This window comes from Nerophis lumbriciformis, linkage group LG31, assembly GCF_033978685.3.
Source record: "Nerophis lumbriciformis linkage group LG31, RoL_Nlum_v2.1, whole genome shotgun sequence".
In the NCBI taxonomy this organism is placed as follows: Eukaryota; Metazoa; Chordata; class Actinopteri; order Syngnathiformes; family Syngnathidae; genus Nerophis; species Nerophis lumbriciformis.
In genome coordinates, this window is record NC_084578.2 from 610,001 (window position 1) to 633,350 (window position 23,350).

The 23,350-nt window shown below is 43.5% G+C and overlaps 2 protein-coding genes across 3 annotated transcripts in view; one reads left to right on the forward strand and one right to left on the reverse strand.

Annotated features, from left to right (window-relative positions):
• Nucleotides 1–4,150: 4,150 nt before the first annotated feature.
• Nucleotides 4,151–20,880, reverse strand: hspbap1 (hspb associated protein 1). Its single transcript, XM_061926153.2, has 8 exons — nucleotides 20,700–20,880; nucleotides 16,169–16,349; nucleotides 15,915–16,099; nucleotides 13,196–13,332; nucleotides 12,611–12,782; nucleotides 7,590–7,673; nucleotides 7,413–7,514; nucleotides 4,151–4,555 (listed from the first exon to the last, which is right to left on the reverse strand). The coding sequence occupies exons 2-8, from the start codon at nucleotides 16,344–16,346 to the stop codon at nucleotides 4,235–4,237; spliced, it is 1,179 nt and encodes a 392-aa protein (XP_061782137.1). The 5' UTR covers nucleotides 16,347–16,349; nucleotides 20,700–20,880; the 3' UTR covers nucleotides 4,151–4,234.
• The window catches only part of slc49a4 (solute carrier family 49 member 4), a 28,465-nt gene continuing 25,894 nt past the window's right edge, over nucleotides 20,780–23,350 (forward strand). For both annotated transcript variants that reach the window (XR_012049247.1, XM_061926152.2), the window contains exon 1: nucleotides 20,780–21,360. Coding sequence is in view for 1 of the 2 variants with exons in the window: in XM_061926152.2 (XP_061782136.1) it covers nucleotides 20,802–21,360 (559 nt within the window). In the remaining variant the exon portion in view is untranslated. The remainder of the gene's footprint in view (nucleotides 21,361–23,350) is intronic.

The window sequence follows — 23,350 nt, forward strand, 5'->3', positions numbered from 1 at the left end:
AAAACAATTGCAAATGAGCCGTCTGCCCCCAGACAGAGCGACTCCAAAACCAACAAAGGCTGCAACTGCCGCAAGAAACCTGATTGCCCTCTCAACGGGGGGTGCTTACAAACATCAGTTGTTTACCAATCAAAGGTAACACGCAAGGACATTAACACATCCGACACATATGTAGGATTAACTGAGGGAGAGTTTCAAACCAGATGGAACAATCACAAGGCTTCTTTCAGGAACCAAAACCTGCGGAATACCACAGAACTCAGCAAACACATTTGGGACCTCAAAGACAATAATGTTGAATATTCAATAACATGGCAAATTCTTGCATCCAGCACACCTTACAATAGTGGTAATAAAAGATGCAACCTATGCTTGAAAGAGAAACTGTTTATTATTTACCGTCCAGACCTGTCATCCCTCAACAAGCGCAGCGAAATTGTAACAGCATGCCGTCACAGACGGAAACACCTCCTAGGTAACACATGAGCCAATCACCACGCCCCTACGCCAGCCTGTACCCACCCACTCTGTGCCCTATATAAACCATGGTATGTGAATGCTTCTATTAAAATCTCCTGATGATTGAGGGAACCCCTCATGAAACAGGCCTGTAGAGATGAAGTAGTCTTGTGATTTTTTCCCACACATACATATATTACGCTCTACCACGGTATCGAGCACTATTTTTTGGATAATCTTATTAAGACATACATATATATATATATGTATATATATATGTATGTATATATGTATATACAGTACGTAAAATGACTGCCAGGAGTCCACAAACATATTTTTTAATCATTGGCAAGTAGAAAAACATTTATTTGCAATTAAAATGATTTTCATGCATGAAAATCTTTTCTTTTTTTTTCAAAAACTTTTCTTTAAGTAAAAAAAACAATTAGCAAGTATTACAGAAAATTGACAGTAAAAAAAAAAAAATCTAGTTTGTGCAAGTAAAAAAAATATTTGCATGTAAAGAAAACAACTTTACTACAGGAAATACAACTATTTGTTTAAGATTTAAAAAAAAATATATTTTTACTGCAACATTTTATATGTTTTGACCTTTTGTCAGTTTTATTTTTATTTTGTAAGTCATTTCTATTTTCAACTTGTTGGGGTTTCTCTCACAAGTCACTTTTTGACAAGACATTTCCATCACGATGACTTTGTCAGCTCATTAAATCAAACATATTGATTGATTTGTCAGACATTGTCTTCAGTTTCACTCATTGAAGTATCAATTATTGTCTGCAGGTGAAAAAATGAAACTTGCCAATCGTTGGTTGTGAGTCAAATTATTTTTGTGTTTGTGTAATTTTGGCAGTAATTTCACTCATCCTCTCAGTGCTAGTTAGCTAGCTACACTTTGATGATTTCCTTCTTTAATTCAAGGAATGTCATGCACTTCTTCTCAATTACTGTTTTTACTTCCCATGCTTGCAAAAACTCAATGATGTCTACCTCTAACTATAAGCTAATGCTAGCTATAAGCTAATGCTAACTATAAGCTAATGCTAGCTATAAGCTAATGCTAGTAATGTTGGTGACTTTAACTACACTAACTAGCAGCGAGGAGGCTATTAAGCTAACAGTTAGCTGGGAAGGTTAACAAGTCTTACTCATATTTTGAAGTACAATTGTACTTTTCTTTATGACACACTTCTTATGAAATATTTCTACCTTCACATTTTGAAGACTGAATATCCAAACAACTTTTCATGTTTTTAGACGCTAATTGTTGTTGTGGTGGAGAATTAAAATGTACTCAGAATTGTGATGAAATAGTCTTTTATACACAAATGTTAGTAGTAATACACGAGTAATAGTACACTAATTACAAGTCTTTTATACACAAATGTTAGCTAACACAGTAGTAACACACGAGTAATACTACATGAATGCCAAGTATTGAATATTTGTATGAATATATTGCAGTATTTGACATGCACAAAGTATTCAGTGTTTGATGTCAGTTTTATTCCAAAATGGAACTCGTTCATTTTGACCTCAAAATTCTGCACACAATAACCCATAATGACATTGTGAAAAGTTTATTTTTTACTTTATAAAAATGAAGAAGTAAAATAAAGAAGTAAAAACTCAAATGTACACAAGTGTTTGTATTTCCTTCAATACTTATTGAAGCAATTACCCCTCAAGTCTTTTTGAACATCATGCCACAATCTTGGCGCACCTATCTTTGGGCACTTTCTCTCCTTCTCTTTCTCCATCAGCTTGGATGGGAAAGTTTTCATCCAGGATGTCTCTGTACAATGCTGCATTCATCTTTCCCTCTATCCTGCCTAGTCTCCCAGTTAGTTTTCATCCAGGATGTCTCTGTATAATGCTGCATTCATCTTTCCCTCTATCCTGACTAGTCTCCCACCCCCACACCATGACGCTGCCACCACCATGTCGGGATGTTGCTGGCCAAAGACTTCAATCCGTGTCTCATCAGACCAGAGGATTCAGCTCCTCATGGTCTGAGAGGGTTTCAGGTGCATTTTGGAGGAATGTCTTCTGTCTGTCTACTCTACCATACTGGTCTGACTTATAGAATAGAATGTAGCACAGGTGTAGAACATCTCAGGGAGGGTCAGTGGAAACAGGAAGCACCTGAGATCACTTTTCAGCTCGGGGTCCGGGACCGAGGCCCCTTCCCCCGAGAGGGCCCCACCGGGAGCCGTAGCTGAGGCGATCCGCGAGAAGGGCCCGACGCACGTCCAGGGTCACCACCGCGCCCACCGCACAACACCCCGCCTCGTCCGCCTTCGCCGCGGCCGGCGTCACGCGCAGCAGGTAAGCAGCTTACCTGCCCGCCACCCCCGTGGCCGGGGGCTCGTAACAGGGGTCACTCCACGCGTTCCGCCCGCGCAGCTTACCTGCCCGCCACCCCTGTTGCCGGGGGCGCGTAACAGGGGTCACTCCGCGCGCAGTGCGCTCACGAAAGGGGTGGGGCTCACCCTGGTTGATATAGACAGCAGGACGGTGGCCATGGAAGTCGGAACCCGCTAAGGAGTGTGTAACAACCCACCTGCCGAATCAACTAGCCCTGAAAATGGATGGCGCTGGAGCGTCGGGCCCATACCCGGCCGTCGCCGGCAGCGAGACGCGCTTGGAGGTGCGCTCAGCGCGGCTCCCATATGATTGCGCACTGGTGTGCGTCTGGGTCGTGACAGCGTGGCACGCGAATGTCTGTGCTGCATTGGATCAGTCTCCTTTCTTTAACAGGCAAAAGCTTTATAACCTCACTAATGCCTTGCATCGTCTATATTAGATATATAACAACGGGCGGGTGCGGGCGGATGCGGTTCTGATCAAATGTTAGATCGGGTGGATGGCGGATGGTTGACGACTTTCTGATGCGGTTGCGGATGAAATAATTGCCTATCCGCGCATCTCTACTACATACCATTCAACTATTTACAGTATTTACTTTCATCAAACAAGAACAGGACTTTGCATGTTCTCCCCGTGACTGCGTGGCTTCTAGTCCGGCTTCCTCCCACCTCCAAAGACATGCACCTGGGGATAGGCCCCTCCCACCTCCAAAGACATGCACCTGGGGATAGGTTGATTGGCAACACTAAATGGTCCCTAGTGTGTGAATGTTGTCTGTCTATCTGTGTTGGCCCTGCGATGAGGTGGCGACTTGTCCAGGGTGTACCCCGCCTTCCGCCCGATTGTAGCTATGATAGGCTCCAGCGCCCCCCGCGACTCCAAGAGGGAATAAGCGGTAGAAAATGGATGGATGGAAAACAAGAACAATATTTGATCAAAGATATCTAGTGAATTTTGTAAAGTGAATTATATTTATATAGCGCTTTTCTCTAGTGACTCAAAGCACTTGACATAGTATAAGCTAATATGTAAGTTCCATTTAAAGCAGTGTGGGTAAAGTGTCTTGCCCAAGGACACAACAGCAGTGACTAGGATGGCAGAAGCGGGGATCGAACCTGGAACCCTCAAGTTGCTGGCACGGCCGCTCTACCAACTGAGCTATACCGCCTCTACTTTATTGTAAAAACAGTATTTAATAAAACAATATTTCATTTGAAAAACAATATTTGATCAAACAATATTTCATTGCATAAACAATATTTCATTTGAAAAACAAAAAAGAATAATATAAAACAATAACAATATTAGTTGTGATGTTTTATTACCAAAGGGTTGTACTTCCTGCCAGGAAGTGTGGCATAAAGCACCTGGTGAGCAGGTAAGTCTATCGTCTGTGGAGCAGCAGCTGCGTAACCATGGCGATGACGTCAGGGTGCAGCAGACAGTCCAGCAGGCGGTCCGTGGTCACGGTCTCACCCGGGCCCTCACCCGGCGCACCAGGAGGGGCGTCGCCGTGTGGGCGGGGCTGTGGGCCAACAGGAAGTAGACACGGGCCAAAGGGCACCGCCTCGCCGGCCCGCCGCCTGACGCATCCGTCCGAGTCCCTCTTGTCGCCGGCCGCAGGGTCGGTCCGCCGTGACGCGGCACAGGCCTGCAGCGCCATGTTGACGTAGTGCATGTTGTCATTATGGGATGGCACCGCCTCCTGCAGGGGAGTCACCAGCAAGTAAGGGGCGTGTCTACGCAGCAGCTGACCCTTGACCCTACTAGCTGTCAATCATCTCCAGTCAGCCTTTTCAAAAACAACAAAATAATAAACATTGAACAAATAAATATTTAAGAAGACATTTTTAGGCCTGATTGTATTCTTATATGTTAGCATGCTAATGTGCTATATTTAACACTAAACTCTTAGATTGTAATTAGCATGCTAACCTTTAATGCTATCTTTTTTTAAACATTTTATTTGTATAAAAGCTAAAGTAATCATCATGCTAACATTTCACTTCATTCATTCATTCATTTCAATGTAAACATGACTTTTGACACTTTGTCCCATCTTAGAAGTATGCTAAAGTTATCAAGCTAATGTTAGCATGCTAGCTTATTAGCGAGTGTGTTAAGTTTAAAAGTAAAATGATAAACTGTAAGTCCCATTGGTATTAGTCTCAATGCCACGGCCATGACGAGGATGGCGGAAGCTGGAATCGAACCTAGAACCCTCAAGTTGCTCTACCATCTGAGCCACGCCACCCTGAATTTGAGCTTTTTCCTTCGTATGAACTTTAACATCTTGGCTTCTGATCTTAGTGCTATGCTAACTATGTTGTAATGGTAATGTTAGCATTTTAGCGCTAGCAGTTGGGCATGAAGGTATGGTCGGGCATGAAGGTGTATGGTCGGGCATGATGGTATGGTTGGGCATGAAGGTGTATGGTCGGGCATGATGGTATGGTCGGGCATTTTAGCGCTAGCAGTCAGGCATGAAGGTATGGTCGGGCATGAAGGTGTATGGTCGGACATGAAGGTGTATGGTCGGGCATGAAGGTGTATGGTCGGGCATGAAGGTGTATGGTCGGGCATGATGGTATGGTCGGGCATTTTAGCGCTAGCAGTCGGGCATGAAGGTATGGTCGGGCATGAAGGTGTATGGTCGGGCATGAAGGTGTATGGTTGGGCATGAAGGTGTATAGTCGGGCATGAAGGTGTATGGTCGGGCATGAAGGTATGGTTGGGCATGAAGGTGTATGGTCGGGCATGATGGTATGGTCGGGCATTTTAGCGCTAGCAGTCGGGCATGAAGGTATGGTTGGGCATGAAGGTATGGTTGGGCATGAAGGTGTATGGTTGGGCATGAAGGTATGGTCGGGCATGAAGGTATGGTCGGGCATGAAGGTGTATGGTCGGGCATGAAGGTGTATGGTCGGGCATAATGGTATGGTCGGGCATTTTAGCACTAGCAGTCGGGCATGAAGGTATGGTTGGGCATGAAGGTGTATGGTTGGGCATGATGGTATGGTCGGGCATGAAGGTATGGTCGGGCATGAAGGTATGGTCAGGCATGAAGGTGTATGGTCGGGCATGAAGGTATGGTCGGGCATGAACGTATGGTCGGGCATGAAGGTGTATGGTCGGGCATGAAGGTATGGTCGGGCATGAAGGTATGATTGGGCATGAAGATATGGTCGGGCATGAAGGTATGGTCTGGCATGCAGGTATGGTCGGGCATGAAGGTGTATGGTCGAGCATGAAGGTATGGTCGGGCATGAAGGTATGGTCGGGCATGAAGGTATGGTCGGGCATGAAGGTATGGTCTGGCATGCAGGTATGGTCGGGCATGAAGGTGTATGGTCGGGCATGAAGGTATGGTCGGGCATGAAGGTATGGTCGGGCATGAAGGTGTATGGTCGGGCATGAAGGTATAGTCGGGCATGAAGGTATGGTCGGGCATGAAGGTATGGTCGGGCATGAAGGTGTATGGTCGGGCATGAAGGTATGGTCAGGCATGAAGGTGTATGGTCGGGCATGAAGGTGTATGGTCGGGCATAATGGTATGGTCGGGCATTTTAGCCCTAGCAGTCGGGCATGAAGGTATGGTTGGGCATGAAGGTGTATGGTTGGGCATGATGGTATGGTCGGGCATGAAGGTATGGTCGGGCATGAAGGTATGGTCAGGCATGAAGGTGTATGGTCGGGCATGAAGGTATGGTCGGGCATGAACGTATGGTCGGGCATGAAGGTGTATGGTCGGGCATGAAGGTATGATCGGGCATGAAGATATGGTCGGGCATGAAGGTATGGTCTGGCATGCAGGTATGGTCGGGCATGAAGGTGTATGGTCGAGCATGAAGGTATGGTCGGGCATGAAGGTATGGTCGGGCATGAAGGTATGGTCGGGCATGAAGGTATGGTCTGGCATGCAGGTATGGTCGGGCATGAAGGTGTATGGTCGGGCATGAAGGTATGGTCGGGCATGAAGGTGTATGGTCGGGCATGAAGGTATAGTCGGGAATGAAGGTATGGTCGGGCATGAAGGTATGGTCGGGCATGAAGGTGTATGGTCGGGCATTATGGTGTATAGTAGGGCATGAAGGTGGATGGTCGGGCATGAAGGTATAGTCGGGCATGAAGGTATGGTCTGGCATGCAGGTATGGTCAGGCATGAAGGTATGGTCGGGCATGAAGGTGTATGGTCGGGCATGAAGGTGTATGGTCGGGCATGAAGGTATAGTCGGGCATGAAGGTATGGTCGGGCATTATGGTGTATGGTCGGGCATGAAGGTGTATGGTCGGGCATTATGGTGTATAGTAGGGTATGAAGGTGGATGGTCGGGCATGAAGGTATAGTCGGGCATGAAGGTATGGTCTGGCATGCAGGTATGGTCAGGCATGAAGGTATGGTCTGGCATGCAGGTATGGTCAGGCATGAAGGTGTATGGTCGGGCATGAAGGTGTATGGTCGGGCATGATGCCGCACAATCCAAGAGTTTGGGCCAAGAGGAGAAGAATGCAGATTTACCATGTGAGCGGTAGCATTAGCTTAGCACGCGAGCGGCGTTTACCTCCGTGGGGTTGAGCCAGTCGCCGGCGTGGTGGTCTCTCTTCAGGGCGCACACCACCGTCCTGGTCACCGCCTCTCCGAGCCGCGCCACGTCGTCGTCCTCCTGACGGACACAAGTTGACTTCCTGCTGCTAGAATGATCCGCCAGCTCCTCCCATGAAAGCAAAGTGAGTCGTACCAGTTCCATCCAGGAGTTGACGCTGACGGTGACATCATCCAGAGACTCCACGTAGTGCCACCAGTGTCTGGGCACCACCAGGACCTGACAGGACACCAGCTGTTAGTCAGTACCGCTTCATGCCACCAGCTGTTAGTCAGTACCGCTTCATGACACCAGCTGTTAGTCAGTATCGCTTCATGCCACCAGGTGTTAGTCAGTCCCGCTTCATGACACCAGCTGTTAGTCAGTACCGCTTCATGCCACCAGCTGTTAGTCAGTACCGCTTCATGACACCAGCTGTTAGTCAGTACCGCTTCATGACACCAGCTGTTAGTCAGTATCGCTTCATGACACCAGCTGTTAGTCAGTATCGCTTCATGACACCAGCTGTTAGTCAGTATCGCTTCATGCCACCAGCTGTTGGTCAGTACCGCTTCATGACACCAGCTGTTAGTCAGTATTGCTTCATGCCACCAGCTGTTAGTCAGTATTGCTTCATGACACCAGCTGTTAGTCAGTATCGCTTCATGACACCAGCTGTTAGTCAGTATCGCTTCATGACACCAGCCGTTAGTCAGTATCGTTTCATGCCACCAGCTGTTAGTCAGTACCGCTTCATGACACCAGCTGTTAGTCAGTATCGCTTCATGACACCAGCTGTTAGTCAGTACCGCTTCATGACACCAGCTGTTAGTCAGTATCGCTTCATGACACCAGCTGTTAGTCAGTATCGCTTCATGACACCAGCTGTTAGTCAGTATCGCTTCATGACACCAGCCGTTAGTCAGTATCGTTTCATGCCACCAGCTGTTAGTCAGTACCGCTTCATGACACCAGCTGTTAGTCAGTATCGCTTCATGACACCAGCTGTTAGTCAGTACCGCTTCATGACACCAGCTGTTAGTCAGTATCGCTTCATGACACCAGCTGTTAGTCAGTATCGTTTCATGCCACCAGCTGTTAGTCAGTATCGCTTTATGACACCAGCTGTTAGTCAGTATCGCTTCATGACACCAGCTGTTAGTCAGTATCGCTTTATGACACCAGCTGTTAGTCAGTACCGCTTCATGACACCAGCTGTTAGTCAGTGCCGCTTCATGCCACCAGCTGTTAGTCAGTATCGCTTCATGCCACCAGCTGTTAGTCAGTATCGCTTCATGCCACCAGGTGTTAGTCAGTCCCGCTTCATGACACCAGCTGTTAGTCAGTACCGCTTCATGCCACCAGCTGTTAGTCAGTATCGCTTCATGACACCAGCTGTTAGTCAGTACCGCTTCATGACACCAGCTGTTAGTCAGTATCGCTTCATGACACCAGCTGTTAGTCAGTACCGCTTCATGACACCAGCTGTTAGTCAGTATCGCTTCATGACACCAGGTGTTAGTCAGTCCCGCTTCATGACACCAGCTGTTAGTCAGTATCGCTTCATGACACCAGGTGTTAGTCAGTCCCGCTTCATGACACCAGCTGTTAGTCAGTACCGCTTCATGACACCAGCTGTTAGTCAGTATCGCTTCATGCCACCAGCTGTTAGTCAGTATCGCTTCATGACACCAGCTGTTAGTCAGTATCGCTTCATGACACCAGCTGTTAGTCAGTACCGCTTTATGACACCAGCTGTTAGTCAGTACCGCTTCATGACACCAGCTGTTAGTCAGTATCGCTTCATGACACCAGCTGTTAGACAGTACCGCTTCATGACACCAGCTGTTAGTCAGTACCGCTTCATGACACCAGCTGTTAGACAGTACCGCTTCATGACACCAGCTGTTAGACAGTACCGCTTCATGACACAAGCTGTTAGACAGTACCGCTTCATGACACCAGCTGTTAGTCAGTACCGCTTCATGACACCAGCTGTTAGACAGTACCGCTTCATGACACCAGCTGTTAGTCAGTACCGCTTCATGACGCCAGCTGTTAGTCAGTACCGCTTCATGCCACCAGCTGTTAGTCAGTATCGCTTCATGCCACCAGCTGTTAGTCAGTACCGCTTCATGACACCAGCTGTTAGTCAGTACCGCTTCATGACACCAGCTGTTAGTCAGTACCGCTTCATGCCACCAGCTGTTAGTCAGTATCGCTTCATGACACCAGCTGTTAGTCAGTATCGCTTCATGACACCAGCTGTTAGTCAGTCCCGCTTCATGATACCAGCTGTTAGTCAGTACCGCTTCATGACACCAGCTGTTAGTCAGTATCGCTTCATGCCACCAGCTGTTAGTCAGTATCGCTTCATCACACCAGCTGTTAGTCAGTACCGCTTCATGACACCAGCTGTTAGTCAGTACCGCTTCATCACACCAGCTGTTAGTCAGTACCGCTTCATGACACCAGCTGTTAGTCAGTACCACTTCATGCCACCAGATGTTAGTCAGTACCACTTCATTCAGCAAGTAAAATGTTTTAGTGTTTTTGTACTTTGAGGAAGTAGTTTTTAGTGTTGGATGCTTGGTGGTCAGTGCAAACATTTCATCACTAAGTGACTAACATCTTCTATCTTCATCACTAAGTGACTAACATCTTCTGTCTTCATCAATAAGTGACTAACATCATGTACAAAGTACACGAGCAGTGAAGTTGTGTAAATGGTCAATAAAAAGAGAATACAACAAATCTTATATTCAATTGACTAGACTGCAAAGACAAGATATTTCATGTTCACACTGACAAACTAAATAATCATGAAGTTAGAATGGAATGACAGCAAAAAAGGCATTTTAACCAGTGTGTTACATGGCCTTTCCTTTTAACAACACTCAGTAAAGGTTTGGGAACTGAGGAAACACATTTTTGAAATGGAATTCTTTCCCATTCTTGGCATTGTCTTGCTGAAATAAGCAGGGGCGTCCATGATAACAACATATGTTGTATGTACCTTTCAGCATTAATGGTGCCTTCACAGATGTGTAAGTTACCCATGTCTTGGCCACTAATACACCCCCATACCATCACACATGCTGCCTTTTACACTTTCACCCTACAACAGTCCCCATGCTTCTTTTCCACTTTGCATCAGTCCATCTTAGATGAGCTCGGGCCCAGCGAAACGTTTCTGGGTGTTGTTGATAAATGGCTGTGGCTTTGCATAGTAGAGTTTTAACTTGCACTTACAGATGTAGTGACCAACTGTAGTTACTGACAGTGGTTTTCTGAAGTGTTTCTGAGCCTATGTGGTGATATCCTTTACACACTGATGTGGCTTGTTGATGCAGTAGCGCCTGAGGGATCCAAGGTGTGTAATATCATGGCTTACGTGCAGTGATTTCTCCACATTCTCTCAACCTTTTGATGATATTACGGAGCATAGATGGTGAAATCCCTCAATTCCTTGTTGAGAAATGTTGTTCTGAAACAATTTGCTCAGGCATTTGTTGACAAAGTGGTGACCCTCGCCCCGTCCTTGTTTGTGAACGACTGAGCATTTCATGGAATCTACCCAATCATGCCACCCACCTGTTCCCAATTAGCCTGTTCACCTGTGGGATGTTCCAAATAAGTCTTTGATGAGTATTCCTCAACTTTATCACTCTTTTTTGCCACTTGTGCCAGCTTTTTTGAAACATGTTGCAGCCATCAAATTCCAAATGAGCTAATATTTGCAAAAAAAAAAAGAACGTTTCTCAGTGTGAACATGAAATATCTTGTCTTTGCGGCTTCCTCCCACCTCCAAAGACATGCACCTGGGGATAGGCCCCTCCCACATCCAAAGACATGCACCTGGGGATAGGCCCCTCCCACCCAGGGCCGGCCCGTGGCATAGGCCGTATAGGCAAATGCTAAGGGCGCCGTCCATCAGGGGGCGCCACGCCAGTGCCACAAATGTTGGAGAAAGAAAAAAAAAAAAGAAAAAAAGTTGGTACTATTATTTCTAAATACAAAAAATAATCCCACGTTAATTAAAATGCAAAGTAAAGCCTATTTAATAGAAATATTATTTGTTACAACATTACGCCCCTCCCCCCGCACGGTGCGCCCCCTCCCTTCCCGTATCATGACTCTTTTTGGACGTCACCACATCAAAAAATCAACACAAGATGTCAAAACGGCCAAAACTGTCAGGTGCCCAGGGAAGAAAAAAGAGAAAAGAAGAGGAGGAGAAACGAGAAAAGACAGAGGTAGCAGGTAGGTAACGTTAGCCTACATGAAATTATTTGTCTGTTACAGAATGTGATAGTAACCTGGCTTTTTAGCATTAAGCTAATGTTACATGATTCGGCAATTGCTAATCAATAAATAGCTAGTTCTGTTTTAACGTCGGGTTAATATTGTGGAGGGGGCTAAATTGTTATGGAAAATAATAATGTAACGTTAGGTAATTACAGTACTCCCACCTTACATTCCTCAGGGACATTTGTATTAGATCTTTTAAGCAGGTGTTTTTTGTTTACATTGTTATTGCCTTCTGGTTAGCTAATGTTTGCCCTGCAGGTAATAGTCACTTTTCCACCCCTTTATATATTAGGTATAGTTGTAAGTAAAAAAAAAAGGTCAAAGACAAAGCTATTCGGTTTCTTGTGAGTATATACACTTCACTGCCGATGTGGGGGGGGGGGGCGCCACCTAAAATCTTGCCTAGGGCGCCAGATTGGTTAGGGCCGGGCCTGCTCCCACCTCCAAAGACATGCACCTGGGGATAGGCCCCTCCCACCTCCAAAGACATGCACCTGGGGATAGGTTGATTGGCAACACTAAATGGTCCCTAGTGTGTGAATGTTGTCTGTCTATCTGTGTTGGCCCTGCGATGAGGTGGCGACTTGTCCAGGGTGTACCCCGCCTTCCGCCCGATTGTAGCTGAGATAGGCTCCAGCGCCCCCCGCGACCCCGAAGGGAATAAGTGGTAGAAAATGGATGGATGCAGTCTATTCAATTGAATATAAGTTGAAAAAGATTTGTTGTATTCTCTTTTTATTTACCATTTACACAACATGACAACTTCACTGCACTGTGTGTGTGTGTGTGTGTGTGTGTGTGTGTGTGTGTGTGTGTGTGTGTGTGTGTGTGTGTGTGTGTGTGTGTGTGTGTGTGTGTTAAAGCACCTGTCCAGGCTCCAGGGTGACGGTATGGACTCTGGCCCTGGTGAAGGCAGGGAACCTGGTCAGGTCAGGATGGACCACGTCCACACGGCTGAAGACACTGGACTCCTCGTAGGGGACCCTGGTGGGGTAGAGTGTGGACGTGTCCTCAGGTGGGAACAGGTGCCAGCACTTCCTGCAGACAGGAAGTACACTGGGGTCTCAGGAAGTGGACTGCAATCTAATTGTGGCTGTGCTAGACACTAGAACTCCATTTGACAAACATTCACTTTAATCACCTTTACATGCAGCTGACTATGTCTCTGTCTGTGTGTGTGTGTGTGTGTGTGTGTGTGTGTGTGTGTGTCTGTGTGTGTGTGTGTGTGTGTGTGTGTGTGTGTGTGTGTGTGTGTGTGTGTGTGTGTGTGTGTCTGTGTGTGTGTGTGTGTGTGTGTGTGTGTGTGTGTGTGTGTGTGTGTGTGTGTGTGTGTGTGTGTGTGTGTGTGTGTGTGTGTGTGTCTCCATGAAGACTTGGTGTGTTTAAGAAGATGTAGCATGTTTGAAGACTTGAATGTGTGTCAGTGTTCAGACTGGATCCATCCATCTTACCGTCCTTGGACCTGCAGGACCAGGTTACAGCCGTATGAGTCCAGGTGGCACGGCGTGTTGGCACCCTTGGAGCCCACCCACAAGGTGCTGTCCTTCCCGTTGCGTCCCTCCAAGCCAAAGACCTCCCACTTCACTTCCTGCACACAAGTCATTCTAGAAGTGTCTGGCTGAAGGCAGAGGTGTGCTAACAACAGGCAGAGGTGTGCTAACAACAGGCAGAGGTGTGCTAACAACAGGCAGAGGTGCGCTAACAACAGGCAGAGGTGCGCTAACAACAGGCAGAGGTGTGCTAACAACAGGCAGAGGTGTGCTAACAACAGGCAGAGGTGTGCTAACAACAGGCAGAGGTGTGCTAACAACAGGCAGAGGTGTGCTAACAACAGGCAGGGAACATTCTTCTGCCAAATCCATCTTTGACGTGTGTATCTGTGGCCAAGGAGAAGTTTGAAGTGAAAAGAGGAAGATGTTCTTCACAAGGTCTCATGACATGTCTTCATGGAAGACCTTCTGGCTGCAGGAAGTTGACCTTTGGAGCAGATTCTTAGTCCAGTGATCAGAAAGTGAAGTCTGCAAAAACTGAATGTATGTCCAACCTTTGCACTTTTGAAGTAGCAAGTAGATTACTGGACAAACTAGTTGCTTCTATATTCATTTTATGACACCTAAAGACTTCCAAAGCTAGAGAATAACTACGTAGATATGATCCAAATAGTATCAATCTCACAGACATTCCCTGGGATAACGACCAAGCCAATCACGTGATCCCTGACATAGAGGAGGAACCACAGATCCTTTCCCCATCAACAACAATGCTTTGTGAGAGGCAAGGATTACTTTGGGACAAATTATGATCCTGGACCTTATATTTTTGAGCCCGAACACAACGAGGATGAGAAATAAGTTTTAGAAGCTGAGTGCTAAACGGATGTAGATTTATTGTGACACTATAGCATTAGCGTCATTGCTAGGTGCTAAACATACAAACTATTTCAAATACAAATATTTCCACTCTCGCTGGGACGCTCACATATTTCTGTTTAGATGAAGATTTAATCACAATCTCACAAAGGGTTGAAAACGTTTTTTTGTGTGTCAATTTGGCCATCTGGGGGGATGTGAAAGTGTAGCAGGCTGTGGGTCCATGGCCACACTAGCAGGTCAATTATAATCTACTATTTACTTTGAGCAACTTTGAGACCAAGCAGAAGCAGCCAAGTGTGTCAACAATAGCAGCATAAGCTAGCATTAGCTCACTGCTATCAATGCATAGTCCGTCTGCGTTAGCACATTTAATAACAATATCTCTCACATTTGGTTCATTTTCAGGCCACGGCATGTAATCACCAAAATGATTCCCGGGCGCGGCCACCGCTGCTGCCCACTGCTCCCCTCACCTCCCAGGGGGTGATCAAGGGTGATGGGTCAAATGCAGAGAATAATCTCGCCACACCTAGTGTGTGTGTGACAATCATTGGTACTTTAACTTTAACTTTAAATGGAGACTTGCTGGTGGGTCTTTATAGAGAGTATAATCCGCTGACTCAATTGTTAGATATTTATTCACCATTTAGAGTGCATAAACAAGCATATGTGTTTCTTTACAATTGTTGCATATTTCCAGTATGACTGACCTAATAATATGGTCAAATGTGTCCCTTTACAATTGTTGCATATTTTATAGTATGACTGATCTAATAATATGGTCAAATGTGTCTCTTTACAATTGTTGCAAATTTCCAGAATGACTGATCTAATAATATGGTCAAATGTGTCTCTTTATAATTGGTGCATATTTTATAGTATGACTGATCTAATAATATGGTAAAATGTGTCTCTTTACAATTGTTGCAAATTTCCAGAATGACTGATCTAATAATATGGTCAAATGTGTCTCTTTATAATTGGTGCATATTTTATAGTATGACTGATCTAATAATATGGTAAAATATGTCTCTTTACAATTGTTGCATATTTTATAGTATGACTGATCTAATAATATGGTCAAATGTGTCTCTTTACAATTGTTGCACATTTCCAGTATGACTGATCTAATAATATGGTCAAATGTGTCTCTTTACAATTGTTGCATATTTTATAGTATGACTGATCTAATAATATGGTCAAATGTGTCTCTTTACAATTGTTGAAAATTTCCAGTATACTTTTTGCTTTAGCTTCTCGTGCCAACGGCACGCTTTCCTTTTCTTTCCTTCCTGTCTGTTGAAATGTGTATGATTTATGAGAAATAAATCATCTCCTACCTGCACGCTTTCGTCCCGAGCCGTCAGTTTTGCGTCCCGGGAACGAACCGCAGCACGCTGCACCCACCGTGACAAACCACTGAGCTACGTGACGTCATCTCTTGTGATGTCTCACGAGGCATTTCTGGTCGGGACGGGATTCGTTCCCAGGGATTCGAATAAAGAACCAACTCTTTTTCTTTACTATAGTGGTCTCGATAACGGGTACTGGTTCTCAAAAAGGGATTCGAGTCCGAGGACTCGGTTCTTTTCTTATCGAACAACTGGGTTCGAGCATCATCCCTAGTTGCATATTTCCAGTATGACTGACCTAATAATATGGTCAAAGTGCAGAAGTGTTACTACATTGATGTCAATCTCTGTAAAACACTCCAAGATATTTGGAGTGGAATATTCAACATGGCTGGCGGAGTTTGTGATGTTTAGTTGGTGTTTCCACACACTCTACTAGCACTTACCTCAAACATGGACGGCTGGTCGGCAAACAACATGGCGATGTACTTGTAGTCGGCGTAGGCCCAGTACTCTGACGAGGGGAAGTCGCAGAAAGGACCCACGTCCTCCTGGGCCTGACCTTTGACCCAGGCCAGAAAATGATCCATCTTTGCGTCCAGGTAGGAACACTGAGTTTCAAAGAGCGGAACTACGGGCAGAAAGACAGAAGAAAGGTCTTGTCTCGGCTTTCAGGACGCTAAACACGCTGCCGAGCTACCCTTAGTCTCCGCCTTCCTCCCCAGCCGGAAGCGGATGGTCCGGTCCCCGAGATGTTGGCCCAGGTTCTCGGCGGTCCAGTGGAGGACCGGCCAGCCCTGCGTCATGTTCAAGAAGACCGCGGGCTGCTGCAGGCTACCCACAATCCTCCTGGCCTGGTCTGGACTGAAGGCGGCCATTGCCTGTGTGGGGGAGAGCTTTTTATGGCCTTTCAAGATGACGTCATGCTACACAATGTTGACTTTCAAGACTTTGAAGATGACGTCATGCTACACAATGTTGACTTTCAAGACTTTGAAGATGACGTCATGCTACACAATGTTGACTTTCAAGACTTTGAAGATGACGTCATGCTACACAATGTTGACTTTCAAGACTTTGAAGATGACGTCATGCTACACAATGTTGACTTTCAAGACTTTGAAGATGACGTCATGCTACACAATGTTGACTTTCAAGACTTTGAAGATGACGTCATGCTACACAATGTTGACTTTCAAGACTTTGAAGATGACGTCATGCAACACAATGTTGACTTTCAAGACTTTGAAGATGACGTCATGCAACACAATGTTGACTTTCAAGACTTTGAAGATGACGTCATGCTACACAATGTTGACTTTCAAGACTTTTTTATGTTATTATGTTGTGTCTTTATGTTATTGTGTTGTGGCTTTCTGTTGTTGTGTTGTGGCTTTATGTTGTTGTGTTGTGGCTTTATGTTGTTGTGTTGTAGCTTTAAGTTGTTGTGTTGTGGCTTTGTGTTGTGTTTTGGCTTTTTGTTGTTGTGGCTTTGTGTTGTTGTGTTTTGGCTTTATGTTGTTGTGTTGTGTCTTTAAGTTGTTGTGTTGTGGCTTTAAGTTGTATATATTTACACATTGAAATTAGAAAGGACGCGGATTTTATTAGATTTTTTTACCGACCCTGCCTTCTCCAGGTCAAAACTGTGTTTTGTTTTGTTTATATTTGCCGAGTCAAATTTCAGTCTTTGTTTATTGCATTTGTATTGGTCGACTTCAAAGTAATGAACTTTCCGGTACAATTTCTTAAATTTTGATTCGCCGAAAGTTTTATGGATCACAAATACTGCATTTCCAGTTGTTGTGTGTTATAGTTTTGGTCATGGCGAGCAATAACATAATAATCTGCTATCATATACAGTATGTTTATTATAATAAGAGTAGTAGCAGGTCAAACCAGTGCTCATTTAACCTGAAGAGATTTGGTTGCACTTATTGTTTTATATTCATTTATTTTGTATTATTTCTTTGTCAAAAACAACAGTAAAAGTAGTAACCACACATTCTGAATGAAATCAAATGGTTGTTGAAACCGATCGTTAAACCCTTTCAGACCCCTTACATTTAGGTCTTCCCCCCAAAATAATGTATGACTTATTTTTTAAAATAATTTTACAAGTGGGGCTTTTTGGCGTCCCGGAGAATTTTGGTGGGATTTTTTAAGAGTCTTTGCTCAAAAATGAACATTTAAAAACAATGTTGTTATGCATTATTGACCTATTTAAGGCTCCAATTACTTCCCATCAAATATTACACTTTTGGGGGGGGGGTTTGCATGTTTAGTCCTAAAAACAAGGGTTTCTTTCATGAAAAGGGCATAAATCATTTAAAAAAATAACTTAACATCAACAGATGAAACTGAAACTGATCTGGGGTTTTGAGGGGAGCCCTAAAAGGTTAGTATGCGGCTGTCAGTAGAAGGAGTTTGGACACCTTTGCTGTCGTGCTTAGATGATGTCATGTTTTCATTTGCGGCATTTTCCTAATACATTTGAAATGTGTTTATGGGTCTGTGTGTAAGTGTTTATGGGTCTGTGTGTAACCGGTGGTCTTTTCCTCTGCGTTGTGTGGATTTTATGGAACACTACCGACACCATGGGTTGCTGCTCAGATGCACTTTACTGATAATACCCAGAATACAATTGTTGTCAATAACTTTCTGCCATCGTCGAGTCCCTCTCCCGTTAGCGTAGACAAAAGGGAAGTTGGAAGGCGTGTCCAACGCATGTAAAAAGACAGATGTCACAGTAATTATTGCAGTAGGAGGGACAACGAGACAATGGTTCCACATTGACAACACATCGAACAACATTCAGGTATTTACATGTAACTTACACATTTTGTAACAATAATAAAACATTATAAAATACATTCTTTACAAGACATAATTGACCCTGTTACATGTGTGTAAGTGTTTATGGGTCTGTGTGTAAGTGTTTAGACTTAGACTTAGACAAACTTTAATGATCCACAAGGGAAATTCAAGGTTCAAGGTTCAACTTTATTGTCCCCACGGGGAAATTTGTCTTGGGCACAGTGCATCATTGCTTTCCCAAAAACAACAGAAGAAAAACACAAGCACAGACACAACCACAACCAGACAACTAACATTTAAACATCAGAACATGGAGCTAGATAGACATAGGTGGCACTTTGATGTAGGCATAAAATCTACAGTATGGAGATAAAGATAAAGTACCAGTGTGCATTGCACTGGAGCTCATGGATAAAGTGCTGTGTGCTAAAGTGCTATGTGCTAAAAAAGTGCTAACCTATGTATTAACATTCTATTGCACATTGTTGGTCAGCTTAATGGAGGCTGGGACAAATGATCATTTAAGGCGGTTAGATTTGCATAGTGGGACCCAGAGTCTTCTCCCTGATGGCAGGGTTCCATATCCAGGGAAGAGTGGGTGTTGTGAGTTGGAAATCATTTTCTTAGCTTTTTTCCTAACTGCCTGCTCATAGATGCTCTGTATAGGCTCATATTCTTTCCTCCCTACGATTTTCATTGCCGTTTTATGCATGCCGGCCAGTTTGCTTTTTAGCTTAACGGTTAGGTTGCCAAACCATGAGGTGATCCCGTATCTAATGATGCTCTCTACAATGGCACGGTAGAAAATCATCATGATGGAAAGGACAATGCAGGTATAAATAGACTAAATATAGCGATATAAAATATAGCATATATACATCATATTTACATAATATATGTACAGTATATTATAGGTACTGATGTATTATATTATATTATGTCTATATTAGGGCTGGGCGATATTGGCTTTTATTAATATCTTGATATTTTTAGGCCATATCACGATATACGATATATATCTCGATATTTTTCCTTAGCCTTGAATGAACACTTGATGCATATAATAAGGCGCATTAAAGGAGTCATATTATTATTATTTTTGTAAATGTAAAAGACTTCCTTGTGGTCTACATAACATGTAATGTTGGTTCTCTGGTCAAAATGTTGCATAGATGATGTTTATGGGGCCATGTCCTTCACTATGTAATAAGTTATCTCCTTGTGTTTGTGACTATGTTTTCATATGGTGTTGATCTGTAAATGGAAGACGTCAGGCTCATTTGTCACTGCAGGTTGTTTCGGCATTTTTTTGGGTGTGGCGCCGGCCAGAGATGTTAACGTGCGGAGTTTCAAGCACTCTTCATTCTCTCGCGGGTGACTTTTTAAATGAAAGAACAAATTAGTAGTGCTGCTACCAATGTTCCCTCTAATTGTTCATGTGTGTGAGCAAACACAAAAAGTCCCTGAGCATTGAGTGGAGCACATGTGAGCAACATCACACGTGGCAATACCAGCAGCACACCTGTCTCAAACCTATCTTTTATAATAACACTCAAATGAGAGGAGTCACTTTCATGAGATTATTTTGTAATATTAGTGATTTGGCCCACTTGTAATAAAAATAAAAGAAATTTTGTTTTTCATAAGCTATGGATTAGTATTGTACAATATGTCCTGCTTTGGAAATCATTTCAGAGATCACATTTAAACATCCTCATGTTGCACAATGAAATGTAAGCATAGGATGAAGTGTGTAACTTTCTCTAGTAACAGCATTAATATCAATAAATTAACATTAATAATAAATGACAGTAGAATAAGCACACGTATGACTGAGGAGTCATAGTGTAACTTTGTGTGGTGTTTGACTTGTCCGACTTTTTGTGTGACCATAAACGCAGCAGTGGCTTAGTGCTATGCGTGTTGGTGACAGATGACAAGTTGCTTTGTACGGCACAAAATGACTCCTTTTTCCAGATAGATTGTAAATAATGTAAATAATTCAATGTATATACTCTGATGATTATCTTGTGTGATGACTGTATTATGATGATAGTATATATCTGTATCATGAATCAATTTAAGTGGACCCCGACTTAAACAAGTGTAAAAACTTATTGGGGTGTTACCATTTAGTGGTCAATTGTACGGAATATGTACTGTACTGTGCAATCTACTAATAAAAGTCTCAATCAATCAATCAATCTGTGTGTTGGCCTCTGTCGGCCACCGTAAAAGCCAGTTAGCATCACTTAACCTCCAAGCTATTATGCCGTCGGTGAGAAGATGGACTAACAAGCAGCAGAAGGTGGTAAACAACAACAAGAAGAAGAAGTCACAGTCTGGTTGGACTAAAGAAAAGTAGTTAGCATGCCAGCTAGTCAGTGTGTTGTTGTAAACTAAGAGGAGCAACTTACCTCCTCCTGGCACGTGCTGCGGAGATCCGGCCGGAAGTAAACAACGTTCACGTGACAGAAGTGACGTTTGGTGTTTCCGGTTGGTTTCGACACTTCTCACGGATGAAACTGCTCCATTGTGGCTCAGATCACGGAGCCACGCCGCCACTTAAGCTCATGCCACAAGGCGAGCCAAAATGGCGGCTGAGTAGCCGTAGTTTCTCGAGCGTGAAATGCCAACATTCGTGCGCACGCGCACTTCAGTTCTGTACGCGTCGCTTTTGTTTTGGTCCTCGTCAGACTGAGACAGCCTTCATTCACCGCCGCCGAAAGTCCGCGAAAGACGGCTTTCACCCTCAACCTGCTCCCGGCGTGTCCACCATGGGTGCCGCGTCGAGCGCGGCCGCGGAGGCCGAGAGGCAGCCGCTTCTCGTGCCGTCCCACGCCGAGGCGAGAGGGCCGCCGGTCATCAGCCGAGTGTTCGGCCGCAGATGGCTGGTTCTGGGACTCTTCTCCACGCTGGCCCTCATGCAGGGGATGGTGTGGAACTTCTGGGGGCCCATCCAGAACTCTGCCGTCCAGGCCTTCGGCTTCACCAAGTCCGACATCGCCGTGTTGGTGCTGTGGGGTCCAGTGGGCTTCGTCCCCTGGCTGCTCTTCATGTGGCTCATGGACAAAAGAGGTGAGGCTCGGCTTTAAAACTCTACTTTGTGGCTTGATGACCTTTCAAAAGAACTTCCTGCTCATTATTGATTATTGATTAGCTCCTGCTAACAACAAAGATAATAGTATCACTGCACACAAGTCTTATCAGTATTGACTTGTTGGGATTTATAACATCTTCTTTTGGGTTCAAGACATTTTAGTCACTACTTTAAAGCAGGGGCGTCCAAAATGTGGCCCATACATACATACATTTATTTATATGTATGTATGTATATATATATATATATATATATATATATATATATATATATATACATATAATCTGTGTTAGCGCTGTGATGAGGTGGCGACTTGTCCAGCAGGGTGTACACCGCCTTCCGCCCGGATGCAGCTGAGATAGGTTCCAGCGCCCCCCGTGACCCCAAGCGGACAAGCAGTAGAAAAAGTGTATGTATAGTATAAGGCTGCAGCTAACGATTATTTTTCTATCGATTAATCTATAGATTATTTTTTCAATTAATCGGTTAATCTATAGATTATTTTTTCAATTAATCTATAGATTATTTTTTCAATTAATCTATAGATTATTTTTCCTTTTACCGATTTTTTTTTAAATTTAAAAAGAAGATGAAAAAATAAATGTTGGCCAGTTTTTTCAAAAGGCATGACTTTTATTTACAAAAAAAAAAGTATGGCCACTCAGTCAACATTGACAACAACATGACAAAATATTCTGTAACAATGTAAACATTTAAAACTTTTAACATTTAACAAAATTAAAAGTAGCTTATTTGCTTTTTAATGTGCAAATATAAAAGTAAACATCCAGTGCAAATCTTAATATTCTGCAATATCATAAGCATTTCAAAAGTAAAAGTATTGCTTATTTTGCTTTAAAATGTGCAAAAATAAAGATAAACATCCAATACAAAAAAGTGCAAAACGGAAATATTCTGTAACAGTGTAAACATTTCAACAAAAGTAAAAGTATTGCTTATTTTGCTTAATAACGCAACAATGATAGTATGATTAAAGTGAAAGTTAATTGTTGGTTTGTACATAGTATATGTAACTGTTAATGTTGTAAAAAGTATTTGCACAACTAGTTAACGTTAGCGTTAAAGAGGAGCGCGTCTTTGTAAACACTGAACAGGCACGCCAAACGCGCCTCTCAGAGCGAAACAGTGTTTTAGTTTATGAATTTACAACGCAGATACAAATGACACATTCATGTTTTTGTGTAATGATGACAACGTATACTCACGCGGACGATTGACTAGTTGATGGTGATGGCAAGAACGCTGTCGGGTGTTTTCTTTTCAAATGTTCCTTCATAGCCGTTGTGCTGCTATGATAGGCCATTTCCACTTGACACAGTGTGCATACAACAACTGTCAAGTGTTTTGCTTTTTTCGCTGTGCTTATCCCACACTTGAAGGGATGTACCAATGCTGAATGTGGCTTCTGGATTTCACTCAAAAGACCAGACCGTAGTTACTTATTCCTTTTATTTTCCTTTAGTTTGCAACAGTTTTTCCAATGAAGAAACAGCTTCTTTTTTCTTCTTTAGTCTTTTTAGCAGTCTTTAGCAGTGGACTTTAGTTTCTTTAGCTGTCATTAGCTGTCTTTAGTAGCCTTTAGTAGCCTTTAGCTTCTTTAGTAGGTGAAAAACCTTTAAGGACAAAACACCGCAAGATAAACATGCTGTAAAAAATCAATCAATTATCAATACCATAATTTACAATTATTAATTAGGCTATCAAACTCTTAACCATTAAACAAGTGCAAGAAAATGGACACATCTTTTCCCTTTAAGTTAAAACAGATTTTAAATAAATTGTCTCAACATAAATGCACCAAGATACATATAAAATACATTTAAACCCAGAAACACAATAGATAAATGCAGCAGAAAACCCAATATGCAAATACATAAATACCTAACCAATTAACCACCTATTTAGATACATATTTAAAATCCATATTCAATATAAATATATTATTAA